Genomic DNA, 15,117 nt, shown 5'->3' on the forward strand with positions numbered 1-15,117 from the left:
TTATTGTCACACACATTCTTTTGGATCTCTCTCTCTCTTTTTCTCTCGTTTTTTGCAGCTGGAGTCCAGTGGGTTTGTTCAGAACCACAGCTGGGCCTTTTTTTCTAGTGGTTGCCCACACTCGTGTTCACACTCCTGGTTCTGACTCACCACAGCAGCCCCCTTCAGAACCACTGGTGACCTCAGGAGACTCTTCCCACCAAACAACAAACACACGTTTCTTAGTAAGGGGGGTCAACAACACCCGGTAACACATAAAAAAAAATAACGGCACAACTGGAAGTTATTTGAGGGGGAATAAAAAAAAAAAACGATGATTCGCTTCATTCAAAAAAGCTCGAAGAAAGTTGTACTCACCAGCATCCAGGAGCGATTAACACCCGCTGCAGAGGAGGGAAGCGGTTTCTAAACTTTTTTTTTTTTTTTTTTGGAAGGGGGGTTTTGGGGGGTGGGTGTGTGTGCGTCTTCTTCTCGAGCTCCGGACAGAATCAGCCTCTGTGCGCATTCTTGTTCATTCACTTCAGAACCCACTCCACGGGACACGCAGGACCGAAGTTCAAAGTCACCGAGCAAGTTCGTGATTCTGCAGAAGAGAAGGAAGGAAAAAGAAAAAGGGTGTAAATCAGCAGCTTCTCCTGGTGCGGGTCCAACAGGTTCGGGGAGCCCGGATCACGTATAGCGAGCGGCGCGCGGGCTTTTTGTGTGTGTGTGTGTGTGTGTGGACTTGTGTAGTCGTGACAATATCAATATGTTGACACACTGGACGGTCCCCTTGTGTTGCTTGGCGTGACCTTGCGTTTCATGGATGTTTGACCCTTGACCCTTAAAGACCACATATGCTGCCCCCGTGGCTCTATTTTTTTTTGGGGGGGAAAGGGGACCCTATTTGTCACAAAAGACGCTGTGTTTTGAAAGAAGGGAAAAGTGTAAACAACCTTTTCTCCCAACAGGAGTTTGATCATATCAGTGACGTGACGCCAATTATATGTTACTGTGTACTTACAAAATGAAAGGATTTACTTACGTAATACACATAAAATGTACTAATAAAAATCTATTAACAAGCATGTGTTGATTAATAAAAATAGTAACTATCACCTTTATATTCTAAAATACAGGAACAAATAAATACCGTAATTTTACTACGTGGAATATAGAGAATTGTGAATGGTAAAGAAAACTACGCAACTCTACTTAATACATTCTAAGAAATAGTAAATATTTTTAATTTGAAAATATTTCAACTGTTAATATTTATGCTTTTTAAAGGTGCAACTTTTACCTTAATTCAAGTTTATGAATGACAAAAAATAGAGAATAATAGTAATTATCATTATCGCCAGTAATAATAGATCATTACGCAACTGAAAAAAAAGTTATATATTAACACATGTATTAATTTTTAGACGTTTGGTAATATGATTTTAAAAATATATATGTATTTTTAAGAGTCACAAAATTCGTCTCGTAGCAAAGTTGGAGACCATGTTAAAAAAGCATAAAAGGGGGGAAGAGAGGAAGACGCTGAATGAAGATGTATCAGTAACAGACACATGTTCTGCTGTCAACTCTTCAAACGGCGAGAGGCGTCATCTGATGTCAGATTCAATCCTGCCCAAAAAATGACGTGAGAAGATACTGACTCTAACTTGGGGCGGAACTGAACCTAAACATTTTTTTTCATGCGTTATATGACGTGTTATTAAAGCGCTGTGACGCATTTTAATTGCATAATAAGGAACATAACAATGAGGTCAAATAAACAGGTTTGGGTTATATATTTATTATTTATTATAGATGTTTAACTGTGTTTTTACTTTTTTATTATTTACTCACGAAATTCGGTGCTACTTGAAAACTTTAAGTAAACATTATTATTCAGTCATTATTTAAAACTTACGGTAAGTTTAATAAATTATTGTCGTTCCATAACATTAGCCTTAAAATCAACTCTGCAATAAAAAATATATAAATATAATCTACATTTTCTTATACATCTTGTCAATAAATCAAGATTTATTATTGTTCTGCAATATGCGTGTGTGTGTATATATATATATATATATATAGACACCAAAGTTAATGCATTCCCAAAGTAAATAAATCCACTGTAATAGTTGAGAAACGTTGCAATATTACATTTAAAAAATAACAAATTACATAAAGGTATGGAGTGGGGTAAAACAAGTAGATCATACATTGAAGTAAATAAAAAGACACCGTAATGCTGCAAAAAGTGACTGATAATTGCGAAAAACAAATATTTTAAAAGATTTCGATGTTATAACTTTGTACTTTTTTGTTTTTTGATTTTAACGTGAATTAAAGTTTGTTGCTTTTAACCTATTATTTACATATATTTACGTGCCGTTTGCTACTGCAATATTTTCCCAATTAAGTTCTTGAATAAATTAATAATAATTAACAATTTTCCTGAGAGTCGATGAGCCACTCCGAGTTAAAAAAAAAAAGACAAAAAATAAAAAAAATCACACACACACTCGTCGTGTCGGTCCACATGCAGCAGTCTGCTGGCTAACTTTGTGAGTACAACTTTTTGGAGTCAACAGCGATGAAGAGAGTGAGGGGGCGGAACCCCGCTGCGCCCCTGCGCTGAACGACAGCCAATCGCCTCGTCCTCCGAACTGCCAGTCACCGAAATCTGTCCAATACCCGCAGTGCCATTTCTAAACTGTATTCCCCACTGTGTCCTCCAACTGTTGTATGTTCTGCCAATCGCTTGAGGACAGAGTGGGGGAAAGGAGCAAAAGCAGAGTTAGAAGCCGGACAAAAGAACTTATAGCTGACTTATATCCATATTTACCGCGTGGGTTTTTTTTTTTTTTTTTTTTTTAGTGTGTGTTGGGGAGAGCCAGTGAGCGCGCATGGACTTGTCAGAGTAATGGAGCCCCCTTTAAGCAAGAGGAATCCGGCGTTAAGATTAGCGGATTTGGCAGCGACACAAGCCCTTCCTCATCAGAATATGACAGGCTTCCCGGGGCTCGGGGGGCATCACCCACTCTCCCACCATGCCCACCTCCACCCCGGGGAGCTGGGCAACGACCCCGGCGTGGCGCTCACTCCGTTCGGACCCGAGCACATGGCGCAGACCCTCAAGCTCAGCCCGTCCCAGCAGCACGCCCAGGGTCACCACGAAGCCCAGACCGCGGCGTCCTTCGGCGGCGGCCCGGCTCAGACCACCGCCGTGGGTTTTCACCCCCACTCGGGCTACTCGAGCAGCAGGGACTTCATCCTCAGGAGGGAACTCTCAGCCTCCGCGATGCACGCGCTTGGCGACCAGCATAGTTCCGCCTCCTCCCCTCATCACCATGGCATGTTCATCTCGCCAACAGGTGCTTACGGGCACGCGGAAAGTGGGACCCTCTTCTCCGGGCTCCACGACCAGGCGGCGTCCCAGCACCACCATCCCCACCACCACCATGCGCTCAACGGTCAGATGCGCCTGGATCTCTACGGCAGGCCGGACCACTTCGCGCCCAGGCCGGACCCCTATGGACCCTCGTCGCTCCACACCTACAACTCCATGAACCTGAACCTGGCGTCGTCCCCCCACGCGGCCGCGGGGGCGTTCTTGAGGTACATGCGGCAGCCCATCAAGCAGGAGCTGATCTGCAAGTGGATCGAGCCGGAGCAGGGTCCCGGGGCCGCCAAGAAGCCCTGCTCCAAGACCTACAGCACCATGCACGAGCTGGTCAACCACGTCACGGTGGAGCACGTCGGCGGGCCCGAGCAGAGCGTCCACGTCTGCTTCTGGGAGGAATGCCCGCGCGAGGGGAAGGCGTTCAAGGCCAAGTACAAACTCATCAACCACATCCGCGTGCACACGGGGGAGAAGCCCTTCCCGTGCCCGTTCCCGGGATGCGGGAAAGTCTTCGCCCGCTCCGAGAACTTGAAGATCCACAAGCGGACGCACACAGGTGAGTGGATCCACGTCCGTGCGTCATTACGCGTCAAATATCTAACGGTGCGAGTGAAGTTTATGAGCGAAAAATCCTTTAAAAAGTATTTTTCACTAACATATAGAAGTTCAAAACTGTAAAAAAAAGTTTCCAAGAAACTTGTAAAAGTTGATGCGTGGCGAGTCGGTGCGTCATTGCGCACAAAAAAAAAGTTTATTCAAATATTTTTTTTAAATATCCACCGCACAAAAAAAAGAGAGAGGAAAGCGTGACGGGATTTTGCAAACGTGCTTACGTCAATGCTTAACGCACGACCGAGTCATGACAGACAAGACTTGTAACTCAATCATTAGTAGACTCGCCGGTGTTTTTATAGCGTAAGCAGCATGCGTAAATATTATTGCGACACGTGACGTTTTACGCAAAAGATTCCAAATTGCATGGAGGGAAGAGAGACGTGGGAATATATTTAATACGTCAGTGGGTTGATGAGAGAAAAGTTTTGCAAAATATCCGCAATAAAATTAAGTTTAGATTAAATTAAATCACTTTAAAAGTACAAATAAAAGACTAAATCTAAAATGAAGCCTTTCTCTGTAGTTTAGATTCAATTAAATGCCTTTAAAAGTGCAAATACAAGACTAAATCTATGCTTGTTTTATTTTTGTAAACATTTATTAATCCCAAGTCTTGGGAAGTATGATATAAAAAATGTTGTGAATAGTTAAGATATTCTAACTGAATGAGAAAACTTCAAAGTTGATTCACTTAACATTGTGTTTAGTGCAGCAGTAACTTCGCTCATAAAACTAAACGAGAGCAACTTTTACTCACAAAAAATAGCAATAATGTCAAATGCCAAAACTATTCAAATCATCCCACGTCAAGAACACACTAACATCACCAGCAGAAGAAGAAAATACACAAACACCAAGTCAGTGGATGCAATGCATGCTGGGATGATTTCAAAAAACTGAATTAAGTTGGTTTTATAGTCTAAAATTTAAATAGAAATGTAGTTTATTATATTGTCATTAGACAAGAGATCATTTTAAATTTAAAAATGTGGAATTTTTAATGTTTTTTTGTGAGTATAAATCTTCAGAAAATGATCAAGTTATTATCATAGAAATGTCTACACTGACATCCCTGTAGAAGATCATGTGTGAGTTAGAAGCAGCCCACAGTACATAAACAGTTCATGGTGGTCTCCTGAGTCCCCCCCACCCCTCTCCCCACATACATGTAACCAGGAGGCCTGGAGGCATTTTACACGTGTTCGCACCGGAAAAACGCTCTAGACAAGTGGGTGTGGAGTTGTGTAGTAAAAAAAAAAAACCCACAGGAGCGAGCAGACAGTGCAGTCCTGACTCTTGTGTTCTCTCATCCAAAAAAAAAAAAAAAAAAAAGGAGAAAAGCCGTTCAAGTGCGAGTTCGACGGCTGCGACCGAAAGTTCGCCAACAGCAGCGACCGGAAGAAGCACTCGCACGTCCACACCAGCGACAAGCCTTACTACTGCAAGGTCCGCGGCTGCGACAAGTCCTACACGCACCCCAGCTCCCTGAGGAAGCACATGAAGGTCCACTGCAAGTCCCCGCCGCCCAGCACCACCTTCATCTCCTCCAACAACAACAACCACCTGGGCGACCCCCTGTCGCCCGGCTCGGACCGGAACCGCTCGGCGAACCTTTCCCCGCAGGTCACCAACCTGAACGAGTGGTATGTGTGTCAGGGGAGCGGGGTCCCCAACCACCTGCACACCCCCTCCAGCGACGTGCCCACCTCGGATTCGGACGAGGAGGACTCTTTCAGAGACACAGACCCAAGAACGATGCTCTGATGGTTCCTTGTGTGAGTGTGTGTGTGTGTGTGTGTGTGTCCATGCTGACTTATTGATCAGATGTTTGGACTGTGGCTTCACTAAACGCTGATTCACACATCTGACCACAGTTTATTTATCTCCCTTCAAAACCCCACACTGGATTCACCCTTAAGATTATTTTTAATTATTGGGATTTTTATACAGAATGAATGGAATTAAAATGAAAAAAACAACTTTTTTTTTCTACTGAAATACTTGCTTAACAGTTTTTCTTGTGGTTAAAAATTAGAATTTAGTTGGAAATTGGGAATTTGAACCTAGAAACCTAAATTCAGATGCACTAAAAACTAGATTTGGAAACATGAAATAAGTATTATTGAAAATATTATACATTATAATCAATTTAAAAAATATTCGAATTTTCTCTTCTTTTTTTTCACGTAAAACAAACACTAACTTGACCAAGAAATAATTTTACTCAATTTTGAGTTTAATATTTAAAGCAGGGTCTCTCTTTTTAAAATACTAAATATTTGATACTAGCGTGCTAGCAATAGCATCTTTAAAGGATTTACCAAGGGAATAATTGAAGAAAAACATATTTAACCGGTCTCACTTAAATAAATACACATCTAAATGGAAAAGTATTTTGAGTTTAAAGGTCAAACGTAAATGATAATCACACAATTGACAGTTGATTTACAAGTATGTTGAATTTTGACAAATAAAATTTAAGTCATATAGAAGTAAATTATACTGTATTCCCCATTAAATTACTACAATTACTTCATTATTTACAACCTTGAAAAAAATTAAATTATATATATATTTTTTAACAGTGGGTGAATCCAGGAATAAAAATAAAAAAAATAAATTTAAACTTAAATTCCTACTGAGTCAACCACTTCTCCACGCGACCTTGTGACCCTAACGATCAATCAATTTCAATATTTAACTTTTGTTAAAAGTAGGCATCAGCGGGGGAGACGGGGGGTGAGGGTTCTTATTCATTAAGCTCTTGACTACATTTCTTTTTTTATATTTAAGAACTATTTATATTTTATGCAACATCAACAAACACAGAATACACAAGTGTTGTTTTTTGTTTTGTTTTGTTTTTGACGTCCCCGGAGACCCTAAATGTACTAAACACTGAGAGTTTGTAATATTTGTAGATAATATTGTACTTGTGAATGTTGTAGTTTCAATGCTGGAAGAGGATGAAAATATTCTTTTGTACATTGTAATTTATTTGCTGGAATCAATGTCGTACTGCAACTACAGAAACACCAAAGAAAATAATAATATTCATAATAATAATAATAATAATGCTTTCGGTGATGCTTAGTACACTGCTGATGTTTTCAATTCCTGCCATCTTTTGTTTTTTTTTATATATATATATATATATAAAAAAAAAGTGTGTAAGACGGATTTACTTGAAAAGTGTAATGTGACTTTTTCCTCGCATGCCATTCGTAGTGGTTTTTTAAACGGTGACAGTTTTGACATGAGAAGACGAATGAATCAGCATCTTGATGTTCCAATTTAAATTTAAACAAACAAAAAAATGGTGACGAAATAAATACCAGAAGATAAAATGACACGTCAAGAGTTGCGTTATGATTGAAAGGGGGGATAAAAAAATGAGGGTCCGGGGGGGGGGGGGGGGGGGGGATACCTGACAATGAGTTGTAAAGATTGAAAACTTCCCTCCCTCTCTCAGTCCACCTTTTTAAAAACACACAAGCTCACTTTCAAAGTTCCCGGACCAGTGCAGGGAACAAAAAAAACTGGACCAAACAAGACTCACTTCAAAAGAGTGGAGGGGCGACTGGGGGGTGGGGAGGTGGGGTCCTCACCGCGAGTTAGGATCTCTAAAGAGACGTTTAAATAGAGGCGAGAAGACAAAAAGTGGCTCTTAGACAGTGTCGCAGACAGGTAGTAACATTTACTAGTCTCCATAAAGTTCATCAACACATGTGGAAAAAAAAACGCTTGGAACCTCTAGGACGAAACTTGACCTATGACCTCCTACATTAGGTTACACATTTTCCCAGGTTATAATGTCCAAAAGACTGGGATGAAGTTATTTTCTACTTTCTGCACACACACGTAAAAAAAAAAGGAGTCGACGATTCGAAACTTGTCATATTCAGCCACACGTCCCCCACAGACTCACTCCGCTGGATTCACACTAAGAAAATTAAACAGGAAATGAACCAAAATGGTGACCCACACCCCCACCTCACCCACCCTCACATCTGCAAAAACACCTTCAGAGTCTGAACCCACTCTTAGGGCAAAGTCACAACTTGAATTCATCCAAATTTTTTCAAAAAATAAAATCAATAAAAAAACTCCAACATTAGATGAATAAATATCATGAAATCTGAATTACACACTGATTATCTTGAATATTAAAATCTTCTAACCAACAACTTTAACTGAACTATTGTTATTTTCGTTATTGCTTGTTTGAAAACTTACTGTCACGCTATAACAAAACTATAACACATGTATGTTTAATTACACTTTTTAAAAGGCAAGAAGTGTTTGAAAATTGTGTTTATTTTACATTTTTATAGACAGTGAAGCTGAGAAAAGGGAAAGTGCAGATTCTCTGTCCTAAATTAAAATTAAACAAAAAAAAATTACATTATATGGATGTCACTCAAGAAGGTAACACACAAAATCACAACTAAAAACCGTTTTAAAGGCAATTTATATTGACTTAAAAGTTAACATTTATTTATTATTAAAGCCAAATTTAGAATTTTGGTCATAAAGACAGTGATCATTTTTTACCTAAAAGACTAGTTTGCGTTTAAACAACTGGTAGGCACCAACCAATAAAAAGTAAATCAGTGAAAAGCAGATTAAAAATGAAAAGTAAAAACCTCAAGTTACAAAAATAAATCTAATAAAATCAAGTTTATAATGCTACAATTATCTTTATATTAATTAAACACCTACACATTTGATATTAAAGCCCTTTCTTAAATTTGATTTAATTAAAAAACATTTTTTTAAGGGACAATAAATAGCAAAACAAGTTTTAAAAAACAAAATCGGTTCAACTATTTAGAGTTGAACAAAACATTAATAACAAAAAATAAATGTGTGCATGATCTTTGACCTCACGGGGGCCACAGGAATACAGTGAAGGGGCCTCACTATCCCCAGGTGGGGTTCAAATAAACAAACAAATATCAGAAAAACAGTTAAAATTTGCCACGAAAAAGTAAAAAAAAATTAAGTCCGGTGATGTTTTAATTTCAATAAAACGAATGGAATCGTGAACGGGCACGCGCGGGCACGCGCAGACACGCACCCGGAGCGGGGGTGACGTAGGAATAACGAGTTTCTTTTACAGGATCAGAAACAGCTTCATGTTTGTTTTAGACTCTTCACAGACTCACTCACTGATCCACAAAAAAAGAACTTTATAAGTTCACGGACCTGAAGATCAGCTTGTGCGTGGAAACAACCGCTGAATGGTCAAAGAAATAAAACCAGAGAGGAGGGGGACTTAATAAAAAAAAAAGAAGAAAAAGTCAGTCACCCTTCAGTGAGAAACGCTTTGAAGTCCAACTTATTATCTGAGACATAGTTTTTGGGTTGTCCTAACGACGCCGCTGAAAGGGAAAGGCGCTCCATTGTCAGCGATTTGTTCTCCTTGAGTCGGACGCCCGTGGAAATCACTTACATGAGCCACCTTAACACACTGGCTGCGAATCAGTAACGGCCAGAGTCAGACATGCAGACGCCACCCCGGGCCGGACAATGCGCCGCGAACGCGAGCAAAAAGGAAAAAAAAAACAACAAGAAAAAACGGGACCGTTGGGAGTCATTCCTCAGACGGGGCGTCCAGGACCCGGACAAACGCGCCGCTGTCACACTTTTTTTTACAAGCCCTGATCCAATGCCCTGAATACCGGGCGCAACAAAGAGCCAGAGAGGGCGGCTTGTGAAGTTATCATCGGGTCGGGTCACAAAAGTTAAGGATCTGCCATCATGATGATGATGATGATGATGAGAAGGAGGAGGATGATGCTGATGCAGGTTGTTTGGCACCTGCGCACTAGAGTCTCTTAATACAACGGACCAGCGAGATCATTATAATAACCTAATATTTAATAAAAAAATACTTTGGTTTATTGTTGTTTTTTTAGTAACTTATCTCGACTTTAACACGACAAAAAAGCGAGCTATGGTACTTCAAATCCAACAGATGAATTACAATATTATTGATAAAATGATTATTGGCTATTTGGGGTTTAATAAGGTATGGTAAGGTAAGGTAGAACTTTATTGAACACTCAGGAGGTCTCCTTCAGGAAATTGTTTTTTTCCAATAGCCACAGCAAATACAGCAATTTCAAAATAAAATAAGAACAAGAACAATGAGAAATAAAGAGAAAGAACAAGATGATACAATCTAAGTCTAAAGATAAAGATAAAGAACATAGATCAAAGAAAAATAACAAAGACAAAGGATACAAAGACTAACATAATAAACCTGGAAAATAATATATTTAAATATACATTTAACTTCCGATATCTTCACTTTCATTTCATGCTACACTATTTTTGGTATTTATTTCTCAATTTTCATTTCGATTATAACCCCTGTGTGTTTACAAATAAAACGCACAATTACTCAGTAAGACACAAACAACATGATAAACTCCACGTGTATGGTTAAAAAACGTTGCCAATAAAACTGTTTCTAAATCCAATTTCAATTGAAGAAAATCCCAGTGAATCTATCAAAGTCAATTTTCAATAGATGGATAAACTCAATTGATCTGCCTTAACAATATTAAACGTGTGATAAGCAAACAAGTTAAATCATTGTATTCAGTTTTACATTAAAAAAAAACAACTTTTTGTAATACTGGGCTCATTCCTTCCATATAAAGCAGCTAACATATCAATAAAAAAATTAATTGCTTATATACAGTAAGCTGAGGTCTGACATTAGACACCCTGGAAAGCAAGACGTATATCCTGACACTCAGGCACTTATTTGCTTTTTAACGTTCGCAAAAGTTGGATTTTATACTTGAATAGAAGCCAAAAGAAGTGCGTAAACAAAGATGATTATGTTGAGGAAGAACAGACAAGGAGTAATAAACATTCAAAAGTGTTTACAGTAAAATGGTTCGATGTGTTTTTCTTTCTGCTGCTAAAGAAGCACCTGCTCGTATGTCTGCTCACAGTGTGAAGTTTCAGACTCCTCCAACAAACTGTAACGTCCAGGCTTCCTGCCAAACCTGCCCCCCATATTAAATCTCAAGTCATATTCTTATTCTTTTTTTAACATTCCTTCAGCAGGTCTGTCATTTGAAATAAAGTCGCATTCAATGGAGCAAAACTTTGGACACACATCAGTTTCCTCGCGCAGTAGTGTGAGAGTTAAACATCTGACAGAGTTCCTGCCGAGAGGTTACTCCAATGACCTGCACTTTTCTTTTTTTTTTATTAAAGACTTCATTAAATCAATTACTCGGTGAGGACATCAACATTCCTGCCATTTTTATTATAAAAGTGTGGAGCCACTAAGTTGAGTCTGGGTTGATTCAAATAATAATTTAAAAAAACGATCTAGTTCATATTAATTCACATTGAAAAAAAATAAAATAAAGATGTATTTACACTACAATACATGTTCATTTAATTTAATTAAATATATTTATTTCTATTATTTTTGATGAATAGTTTTGTTCGTAAAACATAATATATTTTTCAGTCGTCGTACATATTTTTCAATATTTTTCAGCCACAAGGTCTCCACAGCCTCTTCCACTCTCAGGCATCACTCAAAGCCTGACATAATATCTGGTGGCTCCGGTAACATCTGTGGGGGAAGAGACTTGGTGTCGGTCCAAAGCCCCCATCCCAAGACTGGGAGCCACTCCAAGGCAGTAGGTGAGCGGAGCAAGGTCGTCCACGGACAACCGCATGAGCTACCTGGCCTCTTCTGAAGCCCAGCAAGCAGGAAAGTATGAACTAAAGTGCAGATAAGCGGAAGCGCGATCCCCCAGGAGTCTTCTCTCGAGGTGTGTTCGGCCTAAGAGCTTTTAAATGCAGGATGTGGGCTTCAGTGTCACGGGCTGACCAGATATATGATGGAAAGGGTCAGCGTAAGAAATGGACGTCACAGAGCCTCGGGGTTTGCGATTGTCCAACATCCTGTCGCGGAAATTGATGGTTTTTTTTAGAAGACAAAACAAGAACTAAATCCGGGGGCCAAATCTGGACCAATAAGTCACTGTTTGTGGCCCACGCACGCTTTTAATATGTAAAGTTAATTTTTTAAGATGTAAAAATATATATGAAAAACAAAATCTATCTAAACCTTCTTTTCATTATTTTTAAAAAGGCATGAATACTTTCTCCATGTTATTATTATTATAATTATTAATAAAATAACATCCCTTTACATGACACGTAATATATTCCTTTATAATGGAAAAATGATTTGATATATTAGATCATCATTTATACCCATCATGCATTTAAAAAAAAACACCATATTACTCTTAAATATTCCAGGACCGAGTGTCTTAAACACCAAAACAGCCAATGACATCACTCAGACTATTGCAGGAGCCAAGGTCTCATGCCGGTTAACTACAGGTAATGGACATTTTAAACAGTATGTCTTACTTGCTAGCATAGCTATGCTAGTGGCGACCTACCTGCCAAAAAAGTTCTAAATGAAATTTTGTAAAACATTCTTTTTTTTTGTTTAAATACAATTTTGATGTTGTTTTCAATGCGACCCCTTGATTGAACTGTGACCCCATCTTCAACACGGCGGTAAAAACGTATCTAATACAGTCACCGGATAAGAATGCTAGCTTAATGTAAAATACACAGAAAAAAAGTATTAATGGGAAAATCTTTAATATATTTTTTGTGTGCATATTTTAGGGTATGCCTGGATTGGTGTTCAAATAGACATTTTGGTAGGCCTGGGCTTTAAAAGGTTGATTTGAGTTCGACACCCTGGTGTTCAATTTAAATACCCAACTGGTCAGTAATAACTACTATGAGTTAACCAATATATCTGGATAAGCACAGCCATGATTTCAATCAAAGTAAATTTATGTATCTTCATCTTTCTTTCCCCCGACATATCTATGATTACATCAAACATTTACTTCCACAACCTTACTCCCAGTTTAATCCACTATTCCTTTGCTTCAATCTCCACCAAAGATTAGCATCGGCACCAACTAGTGCGCCTGGTCTATTGGAGGAAAGGTCATGCCTAGGGTGGTGAGCGGAGAGTCCATCATCAGCTGTGGCGAAGCAGAAATGGTGGCAACCACGTCCTTCTAATGGCGTTTTCAATCTATAAAGCCGCTATAGATGCAGGTCGGCGGCTTTTCCATACCGGGGCCAAAGATGGTTAGCAATCCTTCTGTGCCCCTGCTGGACCTCTAATCCAATGAGATAAATCCGAGCACCAGCCGTGAAGCGTCCACCGTGGAGGCGCCAAAACCTCGTCTCCACCTCACCAAGTCGGGACCTCCACGGAGAACCCGGCATGGATCCACGGACATCACAAGCCCCGCACCTCTAGACCTGGGTTTTGGCAAAGACAGATAGGAGCCAAGGATGGACAGAAGAAGCGAAAAACGTGGGGTCTTGATGTTTCCCATCTGACCGGGGATAAGCCAAGAGAGGAAATGTGGCTGGATAGGCACCGAGATAGAGACGCCGGGGTCCGCCATCTGACCCCCTTCAAAGAGGTAGACTGAGGCCCCAGAAGAGGCTTAAGGCGATTGAATTGCCGAGATGACCTATAATTCGGTCCGGAGAACTTCAGTATATTAAAAAAAAACCTATAGTGGCAAAAAATAAACAAACGGATTACAAGGCGACGCCTCGACTCCGTAAACACTGCCAGGCTCCTGTGAAGAAACTGATGACATCAATAACGCGTTCCCGCAGGACATCCGTGGCTCTCGACCGTCTCAATCACAAGACTAATTGTATAATTAGGCCGGCTCCGTCGGGGACCGTCACCCTTTGGCCTTCAACAGACATTTTCCATAGTAAATGACAGTACGTCCGGCACTAGCCGTCGACGTGGATCCGTCTTTGTCGCGGTAACACCTTGAGAGTCAAGTTAAGAAGCTGAATGCCCCAGCAGGAACAAAAACGACAAAAAAAAGGAAAATTTTTGATTGGTCGTCGCATTAAAAAGCGTGATTTTCGGGAAGTCGTAGAGCTTTCATAGAGAAGTTTTTTCGGTATTGAGATGTTTTACAAAAATCGCAATTTTCTGCAACTACGAACGTATTGATCTCCTATGACAAGATCAAGAAGGCAAACTAAACGTAGACAGAAGAAAAGTCGGATACATTTCTCAACATTGAACATCGCCGAAATTTCACTGCTATAATAAGTTTAAACCACAAGGTTTTAGGCTCCAATCCTACTGCGGTGGAACAAGGTTTCTTGGGATTTTTACAAGTTTTATTCCCAAAACAACCTTTTTTCTTTTTGAAATTGTAACGTAAAACCCAACACTTTGACCGAGGGTGTCCAACTTAATCGCAACAGGGGCCGAAAACTTTTTTGGCAGGGGCCAAACCGAACAGGAAGCTACATTAATATTGCATTTTGATTCTTTGAGGTTCAAGTTATCCTAACCATCTATGCGTCATCGAAACCAAAGATTTAATGTTATTGTTGACATCCATAATCTCTTATCTTAACTTAAAGCCTCATTTCTATAGGTTTACCATATCAACAATAAGATTAATCCACTTTAATTTTGGTCCAATCATTTGGAGGGCACATAAAATGGCGTATCATCGTATTCCTTTTACGCAATGACTGTTATTGAAACCCAGCAACTCTAGACTTATTTGAGCTAAAAAAAATATACTTAAAAAGCATCATGTTAGTGTCAAAAATTGGCCACACAACTGCTGACAAATTACTATTTCCCTATTCCGACCCCCTTCTCGGACTGTCAAACGCACATCATTATTATTGGCAAAAGTTCCGGGCGTAAGCTACCTATGACGGGGCTCCTTGGTCTGCCCTGTGGGACCGGCGGGATAAGGGGGAGGATTTGGGGGGGGTGTCGAGCAGGTGTCTGTGCTTCAAGTTTGACCCGCTGTGGCAGGGTTAGGACCCCACTCCATCCAGGAGGGCTCTGTGGGTGCCCTCATTAGGCACGCCCCTGTTGCACAGAGCAGCATGGCTCGGGGAGGCGAGGTGCGACCGGTTGTGCGCGAAAGTCTACCTTTCCCACCTGGACCCTGTCCGTCTGTCACAGCTCCTACAGGGCGGGCTTCGCGATGTGAATTATAATAAGCATAATAACGAGATCCCGAGGAATCGCT

At 40.1% G+C, this 15,117-nt stretch overlaps 1 protein-coding gene and 1 long non-coding RNA gene across 2 annotated transcripts in view; both read left to right on the top strand.

The window, feature by feature from the left end:
* The window catches only part of LOC148068582 (uncharacterized), a 312,828-nt gene that overhangs the window by 261,102 nt on the left and 36,609 nt on the right, over positions 1-15,117 (top strand). The window lies entirely within an intron of this gene.
* zic5 (Zic family zinc finger 5) lies at positions 2,359-5,947 on the top strand. Its single transcript, XM_087804463.1, has 2 exons — positions 2,359-3,938; positions 5,331-5,947. Exons 1-2 carry the CDS (start codon positions 2,903-2,905, stop codon positions 5,759-5,761), a joined length of 1,467 nt encoding a protein of 488 aa, XP_087660589.1. The 5' UTR covers positions 2,359-2,902; the 3' UTR covers positions 5,762-5,947.

The sequence above is a fragment of the Callionymus lyra genome, chromosome 12 (assembly GCF_982586985.1).
Source record: "Callionymus lyra chromosome 12, fCalLyr1.hap1.1, whole genome shotgun sequence".
NCBI classification, from domain to species: Eukaryota; Metazoa; Chordata; class Actinopteri; order Syngnathiformes; family Callionymidae; genus Callionymus; species Callionymus lyra.

Bases quoted from the DNA above. Each gene is read 5' to 3' on its own strand.
- zic5 (XM_087804463.1), top strand. From the start codon at position 2,903: ATGGAGCCCCCTTTAAGCAAGAGGAATCCGGCGTTAAGATTAGCGGAT. The intron at 3,939-5,330 runs GTGAGTGGATCC...AAAAAAAAAAAG, and splicing joins CCACAAGCGGACGCACACAG to GAGAAAAGCCGTTCAAGTGC.